The 10,365-nt window shown below is 49.5% G+C and overlaps 2 protein-coding genes across 5 annotated transcripts in view; one reads left to right on the top strand and one right to left on the bottom strand.

Moving 5' to 3' along the window:
- Window positions 1-208: 208 nt before the first annotated feature.
- On the bottom strand, window positions 209-8,495 carry LOC310762267 (uncharacterized protein; the record flags this gene model as incomplete). 2 transcript variants are annotated; one of them, XM_083613009.1, is made up of 3 exons in its annotated part: window positions 209-990; window positions 2,194-2,251; window positions 8,172-8,495. In XM_083613009.1, the coding sequence occupies 3 exons, from the start codon at window positions 8,493-8,495 to the stop codon at window positions 959-961; spliced, it is 414 nt and encodes a 137-aa protein (XP_083469135.1). In that variant the 3' UTR covers window positions 209-958. The 2 variants fall into 2 exon arrangements, 1 of the variants encoding a protein (XP_083469135.1); XR_014547908.1 differs by lacking the exons at window positions 209-990; window positions 2,194-2,251 and adding an exon at window positions 6,419-6,945 and having other exon boundaries at window positions 8,172-8,278.
- Window positions 8,408-10,365, top strand: part of ECE2 (endothelin converting enzyme 2) — a 47,585-nt gene continuing 45,627 nt past the window's right edge. Inside the window, exons 1-2 of one of the 3 annotated variants that reach the window (XM_083612791.1) lie at window positions 8,700-8,869; window positions 8,975-9,066. Coding sequence is in view for 2 of the 3 variants with exons in the window: in XM_083612789.1 (XP_083468915.1) it covers window positions 8,642-8,674 (33 nt within the window). In the remaining variant the exon portion in view is untranslated. Of the gene's footprint in view, window positions 8,870-8,974; window positions 9,067-10,365 lie in introns of all 3 variants that reach the window. The other 2 variants (XM_083612789.1, XM_083612790.1) reach the window with 2 other exon arrangements.

Here is a 10,365-nt window from a genome sequence, read left to right as displayed (position 1 = left end):
AAAAAATTCACAACCCTTTTTTAAAATACACAAACGTTAAAATACTAAAACAGATTAAGATTGCCTCGACTTTCTAAGCGTCTGGACAGGCTTGTCTAAACAAGAATGTTTTTAACGGGCGCCAGAAAAAGTACAGTGAAGGGCAGCTGCTTGATCTCAATAGGCAGGGAGTTCCAAGGTGTAGGCACTGCCACACTATGCAGCTGAGTTCTTACAAATGCGGAATGGGTATTATGTGTCACCTATAGTAGTGCCAATTTCGCCAGTCGAAGAAGTTGAGAGGGCACATGTGGGGTAAGGCAATCTCGTGGGGGACCTGGCCCCAAACTGTTAATGAATGAAACAGTAAATCACACACAGCTTTAAAGCCCATACTTTGTTTAATTGTAGCCAAAGGACTACAGTGATGATGTCAATCCCAGTATCCTGTTACCTCCAGAGGGCAGTCAGGTGCACCTGGAAAGCCCACAGGTGACTGGTATCCAGAGACTGATTCCTGGTGGTAGCATACAGCCAGGACTGGCCCAAGACATTTTGGCACCTGAGGCAGACCCCAAAATGGCATCCCCTTCCCCACCAGGGAAGAAGGGGTGAGAGAAGATTTACTTCAGGAATAAGGGGGGGAAGAAAGATTGACAACAGGATTTGCTGCCCCTGTAGATCCTGCTGCTTGAGGCAGTTGCCTCACCTTGTCTCATGGGTGAGCCCACCCTGCATACAGCTATCACAAAGCCATGGATATGTTCCGAGCTGTATGTTATAGCTGTACAGGGCCAGCCCTACCGTTAGCCAGAAAGCAGCACCTGCCACAGGTGGCAGATGCTTTGGGGTCAGGGCAGCATCGACCCCCAGAGTGTTCCTCCTAAAACAGAGCTGTTATTGATATTGAAGTGTCTGGGAACCATTGTACATGAGAAGCTACTGGTGTGCGTTAACTTCCCACTTTGGACAGCCAAGTTTAATCTTCCCACAGAAACTTTTCAGGAAAATCTGGATGGTGCACGAAGACATGGTTGAAATATGCAAGAGGCATCAGAGTTCAATGACACATTTCAGGCAGGCAAAAGCAAAGCAGATTCCCCAAGGCTACTCCCCAAGAATCCCAGGATTCACCTTCTATATGTTCAAGTTCAAATCTCCCTGTCTGCTTTATAATCCCTCTGTGTCCACCATCCTATGACTCTTTGACCCCAAACTCCTGCTTTCTGGAGTTGGTTTCCCCAAGCTCTTCCCTTGCAAGCCCTTCCTTTTGACTTGGCTTCCCGAGACACTGTTACATAGCACTGGCATTCTTTTTCTGCTGCTGGCTCGGCTGTTTGGCTCTGCTGCACTTATTAATTGGCTGTCACCCCAGCCTTGGCAGCTTGTATTGATGGACTCATGAAATAGATCTGGCAAATGCTTACTTTCCTGGCCTTGATCCAACAAAGGCCATTCACATCTTCTCCTTGACCGCTCCATTGTTAATCGTCCTGGTGCCTTTAAATGCTCCAAGGCAGGATCCTGTAGGCCAGGTCTGTTGGCCGGGCATTGTTGGAATACAACTCCCATCAGCCCTGAGTCCCATTGGCCAGACCAGCTGAGGATGATGGAGCAACATCTGGAGGGCCAGAGGTTCCCTAGCCCTGGTCTATCATCAGCATCAGGAGTCAGAATGCTTTCTATGGCCTTGGTTGGGGTGGGGGAGGTAATATATTCCATACGGGCTCTGATAGCCAATTTTTATCAGGAAAGAGGCTTATTTATAAAGCCAGGCTGGTGCACCTATGGCCCTCCAGATTTGCTAGACTTCATCTCCTACTTCCCCTAATTATTGACCATGCTGGCTGGCGATGGCAGCATCTGAAGCCCACTAACATCTGCAGTGGCATTTTGCATGCCAGAGTGGTACATACAAAAGTGATTATGTCAGTGAGAATGCTAGACTAGGACTTTTCTCTCTGACATGCTCCTTTGTATGTGCACAAGGTTTTATATACTGCAGAGCATTAAAATATGCAACTTCTCCCTCCCCCCCCCCAAATGGCGTAGCTCAATAAAATCTGAATTATATGTGTATAATTTAATAAACATCCTACCTACTGGTTTGCAAAAAAAGAAAAGCATTTCTAAAGCCTAATGCCTGTACTTTTCCACATACACCTCCCCAGTCCCCTGCTTCTATAATTTCACTACCATTTTGCCTCAAAGTACCTTCCACGGTCATGTTCTCCACCACTCGATCCTGGTTTGCTGATCCAACACACATTAACTGGAACATAATGAAAGGAGCATTAACATTTCAGTCCCTATCAATGCTTGTTTGAAATTAGGACTCACTGTTTAAGACTGCAGCCTAAGAATGAAGAATTTAAGAAGGAGTGTCTTTTGACACTATTTCATGTTGAGGCGGTAAAATGCAGGCTTCCTCGGTTCAATAACTCTTCTGAGCATCCAAAGCTTCCTTGCTTCTGCTACAGCCCCAGGTACTGAACACTTTTAAAAATTAAAGGTTATAACAATAGCTGGATAAGGTTGTTCTGCTTAGTAGTTGCCACTGTTGCTTCAAACCCTTCAAGTGTCCCTATTTTCCAGTGACGTCCCTGATTTAGAGAAGCAATCCCGGTTTCTGATTTGATCCCAGAATGTCCCGCTTTTCCTTAGGATGTCCCTATTTTCATTGGATAAATGTTGGAGGGTATGGAGTTATCCAACCCCCAAGCTGTCTGAAGGAAATCCTGTATAGGCAAGGTGTGTTTTTTAACGTTTCATGTTTTATTATGTTTTTATATATATTGGAAGCTGCTCAGAGTGGCTGGGGCAACCCAGTAAGATGTGTAGGGTATGGATACTAAAATTATCATTATGGAATGGGACTTCCCTGTCAGATAAATGTTGGAGGATATGCTGCTTTACTCATCTCAAATAACATGAGTAGCTGAGTTGAGAGCAGTAAAGCAAAAACTGCAGTAAAATTTCAGACATGTCCTGTGGCTTTAAAATTAAAATTGTGACTTTAAAATTAAGGGTTGCATTATGCTTGCCTGATGGAACAATCTCCTATCTTCTTCCCCCTGCATGCTGTTCGGGGACTTATCTTGTCTCTCCGGAGCAGTTTTGGCAAGGGGGGAAGTCTTGTTTCACTAGCAGACATCATTCCACTGACTTCTGCTAGTGTGGTTATTTACTTTTGTCTAGTCCGCATTATGGTGCTGGAGGAGACTCTTGAGAGTCCCATGGACTGCAAGAAGATCAAACCTATCCATTCTGAAGGAAATCAGCCCTGAGTGCTCACTGGAAGGACAGATCCTGAAGCTGAGGCTACAAGACTTTGGCCACCTCATGAGAAGAGAAGACTCCCTGGAAAAGACCTGATGTTGGGAAAGATGGAGGGCACAAGGAGAAGGGGACGATAGAGGACGAGATGGTTGGACAGTGTTCTCAAAGCTACCAACATGACTCTGATCAAGCTGCGGGAGGCAGTGAAAGACAGGAGTGCCTGGCGTGCTCTGGTCCATGGGGTCACAAAGAGTCGGACATGATTAAACGACTAAACAACAACAACAACAACAAGTCTGCAAGAGCCTTTTGCCTCAATAAATCTGGAGGGCTTTGAGGTGCCACGGGAGTTATTTGCCATGTATGGTTCCACTAGAAGCTTTCCCATGTTCTTGGCTCAGCTATTTTATGTGTCCTCAACTATGCTCTGCTCTACAACACAATCTGCTTCTGTTTACCCGCAGCTCCACCAGATGGCACTCATCAAGCTTCCCAGCAGATGACAGGCAAAAAATGCTGCAGCTCAAACCTTCCTCCCAGCTATTATTTACATCTGGGCTACCGCCTGAGTCACACAACCATTTTAAAGAGGGGGACAGTTGTCAGCTAGAATTATTGATGTTTTGTTGGTGCTTTTATGCATCTCGTTGATTTTATTACTCTTGTATGTTGGTACTCTGCCTTGCTATATATTTATGGAAGTGCAGATTATAAATTTGTAAATAAATGGTGCAGTTAAATTTTTCCCTTCCTCCCCTCGGGGTGTGACAAGGCTGCTGTACCTACTTAATCCTGTGCCCATTTTGATTTTTTTAAAAAAGTGCAGCCACATTCCATTGCAGTACTCGTGCCCAGAAGTCATAACCTTGTGACTTCTCTGGTCATCATCAGTGTCGTGATCCTAAAGTCCAGCAGCGAACGGGACACTAAGCTGAGAATACAGTGTCATCAGCTAAGGAGTCAAACTATGTTCTTGCTTATCAGAGGACCACTGAACCCAAGGCTGGCCGGCAGAAACCTACTGAACCAGAGACCACAGCACCAGAGTCCATAAAACCAAACCAGAATAAACATGCATGTCTTCCCTTGGAAATGCTTCCCAAAGTACCTTGCTAGCCCAACAGTGTAGGAAGCATCCAGTTCAGGAGCCCATGGAGTGCAGGAGAGGTGGAATAGAAGCAGAGTGTCACAGACTGGTTGGGCGCAGAAGAATGTTGGGGAGAACCGGCTGGGGATCCCCCAAGGGAAGAAGGCTCAGAGCCCAGGGAGTGGTGGTAGGTGATCATGAGTGGTCAGAAGGAGAAGACTGGGAGGAGGAGGTGTCGGAAGCTGAAAAGGAAACAGGGCTTAGTTAGCGGGAGGAGTCTGTGTCAGAGAGAAGTCCAGAATCAGAGGCATAAGGTGACACAGGGAGGAGGGAGGCCAAGAGGCAGAGACGAATCCAGCTGGTGAAGAGGCGCGGGTGCCTCCCCCTCCTACGGTGACAAGCTCCCCTCCCTCCTGGTCTCCCAGAAACAGAAGAGGTATGAAGAGAGTGGAGAAGTTGGCTTCACTCAGGCACAGTCTCAGATTGCTTGGGGAAAACCCTTCAGAGGCAGGGACTTAGGCAGCTGTGGGGAGGTGGGGACCTTTAGTCTTCGCATGTGTTTCATGGGGGCAAGACCTGCCAGAGAAGAGTTGCTGTGCTCAGTAGGCCTGGCACTCCTGTGTAGATCCTATTTCTGCTAATAAAGAGTTGATGCCAACTTTCTCAGTGTGGTTTCCTGCTGGCTCCCTCCTGTCACAGAGGCTGCAGCTCAGTGGTACAGCCTATGCTTTGCATGCGGAAGGCCCCAGGTTCAACCTCCAGCATTGTCAGGTAGGGCTGGGAGAAACTGCAGCCTGAAACTCTGGACAGCCTCTGCCAGTCATTGAAGGTAATGGTCTGATTTGCTCTAAGGCAGCTTCCTGTGTTCTTATGCAGAGGCTCAAAAGACTTCAGTTCATTTCCAAGCCTTGTCAAAAGCAAGTTGCTCACTAGGAACTCTCCTTGGTGCTGAGCAACAGGCTTGCCTTGTCCTGTGGGCACCGGAGCAGATTTTGGAAGCATTTCTTAAGTCTGCCCAACCTCTGAGGTTAGGTGGGAGGTTACGGGAGAAAGGGCTTTTTCACTTGTCCCACCCCACACATTTGGAATGCCCCTCCTAGAGAGACATTCCTGGGGCTAAGTCGGTTGGCTGAACTTTCAGCATCATACATAGAGACTTCGTTCTTATTTGCCTAGGCCTTATTTGTTATATTTATTGAACAAACTAGCATTCTGCATTTTAGGAAAGTAGCTTCACAAAGCAGCTGTTATACAATCTGAATAACAGCCAATAACCAAAATAAAAGTACACTGTTAAAGCTTACAGAAGCACCCCAATCCTTTAAAAAATAATGCCTTCTAGCTGAGCCTCTCAGAAGCTTGATGTCCCCGACCCAGGACTCCAGGCAAGCTGTTAATTTTGCAGGAGGAAAAGTGGGTACATGATACACAAACAGTGAACTACTAGGAATGAGATGATGGTGAAGAGATCATTGTGCACCTGACAGAGTGGTCGCTAGTCCACACTAGCTTCTGCCAAAACCAGCCAGGGCCTCTCCATATGGCATTTATATTGCGCATTCATGACTATTTGTGCACATGATGATATTGGGAAGGTTATACACAATCCCGCTTTCAGTACTGATTGCAACGTTTTGGGGTGGTCATTCTGCTTTGTTTGCAATCAGCACATCTCCCAAAGCTTCCTACTGAAGTCCTGGGAGAGGAAGTACCGGGACAGTTGTGTACCAGGCGCTCTGAGAGCTGTGTATGGAGTGTGCCAGAAGGGGTGTGGCAAGGCCACACGCTGGAAAAAAGAGCAGCAGAGTAAACCGGCAGCTGTTAAGTGTGTCAGAGAGAGGTCCCAGGAAGGGGGAGGTTGGAGGGCAAGGAGTGGAGATCGGCAGAGTTGCTAGTGAAAGGCTCCCAGAAGTAGAGACATAAATACAGAGGAAAGCAGACAAGGAAAGAGAGAAAGGAGGAGGACAGAGCAGGAAGGCCAAGAGGAATTGGCAAGGGTTTCCCCAGAGGAGCCATAAAAGGCAAGGTAGATGAAAGGAAGGGGTATGAGAAACTTCCTTAGCAGGAGACTCGGAACTTGTGTACAATAGTGTTTGCTGGAGACATTGTAAAATCTTGCTAAATATGAGATCTTGGGACTTTTTGCAAAGGATGTGATTTACCACCTAGCTGTGGCATCTCCCAAAGACCAGGTGTGCAGGGTGGAAGCAGCCTAAATCAGCAAGCCCCAAAGCCCTTGGCTTAGTCAAAACCTCAGAAGATAAGAGACATCCTGACAGTCTGTGGATCCTTGAGACCTGAGAAGGAAGGCTTAGAGAAGTTCACTTCCCGCAACTTTTTACCCCTCAAAGATTCCAGGTTCTGATTTGTTTGTTGCTGTTCCGCTTTTGTTGTAGTGCAAGAGTGCCCCTCCATATAGCAATAATGCATTGGGGAAGCATCACAGAACAAGTACTAAAGATTAATGGTGTGTGGTCCAGTCCCGTATAAGCCAAGCACTAAGGCAAAATTGTTGCCATCCGTCTGCCTTGAGAGACAATGGAAGAGTGCACCATTGGGGGTGAAGTCAAGCTGTTGGAGAGTTACAGCATCTGCTGTGGCTGTAAAGACCAAAAAATGCACAATTATATGTTGCAGAAAACACCCAGATGGGGGAGGGGAGAAACACCAGTCTAGATGGGCCGTTGGTCTCTAAGGCACCAAGAGTTTCAGTCTTGATTTTGCAGGTAAAGATCCCTACTGTTAAGAATCAGTCATGAACATCATGTGGCACACGCATTAAACACAAAGGACAATGCATAGCTGCCCTGCACAAAATCACCCCAGGGCTGTAGTAATAGAATTGTAGGGCTGGAAGGAATCTCAAGGGCCATCTAGTTCAACCTCCTGCAATGCAGGAATCACAGCTAAACAATCCAACAGAGAGCTCCTGTTTTTAATGTTTGAGTGGGAGCAGGAGCAGATTAGTGGGGTAGGAAAATAATGTCAATATATTTCACATCTGGCAACCAATGAGCCACTATAGCTGCTAGAGGGCCATGAAAATTGTGTCTCAGGCTTTTTAGACTCATCTACCCTTGTACTAGGGATGCAGGTGGTGCTGTGGATTAAACCACAGAGCCTAGGGCTTGCTGATCAGAAGGTTGGCGGTTTGAATCCCCACGACAGGGTGAGCTCCTGTTGCTCGGTCCCTGCTCCTGCCAACCTAGCAGTTCAAAAGCATGTCAAAGTGCAAGTAGATAAATAGGTACCGCTCCAGCAGGAAGGTAAACGGTGTTTCCGTGCACTGCTCTGGTTCGCCAGAAGCGGACCACATGACCCGGAGCTGTACGCTGTCTCCCTCGGCCAGTAAAGCGAGATGAGCGCCGCAACCCCAGAGTCGGCCATGACTGGACCTAATGGTCAGGGGTCCCTTTACCTATGTACTATCTGAAACCAAAGGGGTGCATAAGTTACCAGGTGTGGGGAAAAATTCCAGCTCTCCTATTCTACTAGATGAAGAGCAAGTGCAGAAAGTCTTCTCCCTGTTAATAAGAAACTCTTCCTAGGCTCAGGCTGTACATGAGGTAAATTGCCATACCAGGCTGCCTGCAAGGGGTTGTTCCTTCTAGTTGGGCATCCCTAGAACCGGAGCTCACCATTCCACGCCCGAACGCTCCCAAGTGTTTTGTGCTGGTTGGCTATTTTGGCTTGTTGGTTTGGGGTTGTTGGGGGGGGTTGCTTCCATGAGGACTAGCAACTTGGAGGAAGGGTTTGTTCCGAAAGCTCTGCGGTGGAGTCGGTCTCATTTCCAAAAAGAGCTCTGGAAGCCTGGCGGTCAACTCACCGCCTGGGTGTGCCCGTGCGTAAAGAGGGAGAGATGAGGGAGCGCGCCGGAGCAACACCGCTCGCCCACCCACTCGGTCCTCGCTGCAGAGCCCGCGCTCGCTGACCTTCTCTGCCGCCGGCGGCACTGCAAGGCCCGGCGTCTGCCTTGCGCTGGGAGGAGCTGAGCGCGCCGCTTGCGCTGCGGGCCCGACGGCTGCTGCTGCTGCGATGGTCGGCTCGCCATAGCAACTCTCCGCGTGCGCTCACTGCGCGCCTCCTCTCCTCGTGGCGCGCTGGGCAGGGAGGGACTGAAGGGCCCGGCCCGCCCAACGGTGGCTCGCATCCCCCCTGGTGGAGCAGCTCGGCATGGCCCACGAGACGGAGGACCCTGCCGTTCCTATTCCAGCTCCTGGCCGGCTCGCCCGTGGCTGGGTCCGGCGCTAGGAGGCGGCGGTGCCCGCCGGGTCCCTCCGCGTCCCCATCGCCAGCATGAACGTAGCGCTCCAGGATCTTGGCAGCAACGTAAGTAGTGGCGGCAGCTACCGCCTTGTCTTTGCTGCTTTCGGGGAAAGGAGAGCCGGGTCCTCGCCTCGCCGCTCCCGGGTGGGCGGGCTTGTTTTCCTGGAGGGCCGGGCGGGGCAAGCAGCAAGCCCCGCGACGACGCCGGCCCGCGCGTAATAGCCCCTCGCCACCTGCGCTCCCCAGGCGAAGATGCAAGTAAGCCCCGCGGGAGGGCGGTGGTGATGGTGGGTGGGGGCGAGGAAGGGAGGGCGAAGGGGTGAGAGATGGAGAAATGAACCACCCTCAACTTTTCCCCCTCAGCCCCGCACTCCGCCTCCACCTTTTTAGCGAGGGAAACCTCCATCACCATCCTCTGTAACGGCGCACACAGAGAGACACTTTTCATTCTGGAGGTGGGTGCCAGAGGTGGACGCTGAGTGGTTGTTTCCCATGCCCCCACCCCGGTCCGATCCTGGCTCTGCCACTTAATATCTACCGATCCTGCCAGGTTTGGTCGAAAGAAAAACCCTACGAAGGGATAAGGCAGGGGGTCCGATTCGTTTTCTCGTCTGAAGGCGAACCCGCCTCGTTTGCATATCGCCAATTCAAGAACGGAATCGTGGCCACCCTTAGAAATCCGCTCTTCTCCGAATTTTGCAATGCGGCCCTCCAGCCAAGCAGCGCGTGCAAGAATGCAAATATTGTTGAAGATAACGTGCGTTATATTGGGGGGGGGGGAGATGAATTGTTTTGTGCATGTTAGGAGAAATTGGAATTAAGATGCTGGTGGGTTTACCAGGAGGCTGAAAAAATAGCTTTCACAGAGTGATGTGGGAATGTGGGGAACTGAACTTAAGAGTGGGAAAACGAGAGAGCCCCCCAGAAACCTAAACTGACAAATTCACCCATGCCCTGCTCACAGGTAAAATGTGTGCAGAGGATTGGTGCCTGGGATGCTGTTTCTGTATGTAGCCTTCGATTCCCCCTCCCCAAAGCTGGCAGCTCAGCACCACAGGTTCTGCATCCAAGTAGCATCTTGATCTCTTCGCCAACATTTCATGGCCCACATCTCAAACAGCATGCTCTCCCCCATGCACACCCCCTTGCCCACGCCCAAATGTTAATCGCAGGCACGTCCTCCTCCCAAGCACCAATTGCCCTGGTGTTTGTGGCCGGGAGCTTCACAAACAGTCTCCTTTGTTGTTGTGTGCTTTGCCAGGGATGTGTGGGAATGGGGAAGGTACAGTGGTAGAGAATTAGGTGCGAGGAGGGTGGGTGGTAGGGAACGAGCTTTGTGGCATCAGGAATGCAAAATGCAATGCGTGTTCAAGCTCACTTGGCACCTATTAGAATAATAGAATTGCAGAGATGGAAGGGACCCCGAGGGTCATCTAGCCCAACCCCCTGCGATGCAGGAATCTCAACTGGATCATACATGACAGGTGGCCCCATCTGACCTCTGCTTAAAAGCCTCCAGGGAAGGAGAGTCCACCACCTCCCAAGGGAGTCTTTGACTACTCTTGTATATTGTAGGAAATCCTGAAGTATCCCATGTGTGTGTGTGTGTGTGAGAGAGAGATGGAGAGAGGATAATGAATGGGTGTGAGTGGGGATGGATGGATGAGTGTGTGTGTGTGTTCTATGTGAGAATGAATGTGCCGTTGTTACGTGTGACTGTGGGTGTTCATGTCTCCATTTATATGAATTGGTGG

Source organism: Podarcis filfolensis (assembly GCF_964270895.1).
Source record: "Podarcis filfolensis genome assembly, chromosome: 5".
Taxonomy (NCBI): Eukaryota; Metazoa; Chordata; class Lepidosauria; order Squamata; family Lacertidae; genus Podarcis; species Podarcis filfolensis.
The sequence above is the reverse complement of the archived record's forward strand: the minus strand, read 5'-3'. Positions and strand labels throughout refer to the sequence as shown.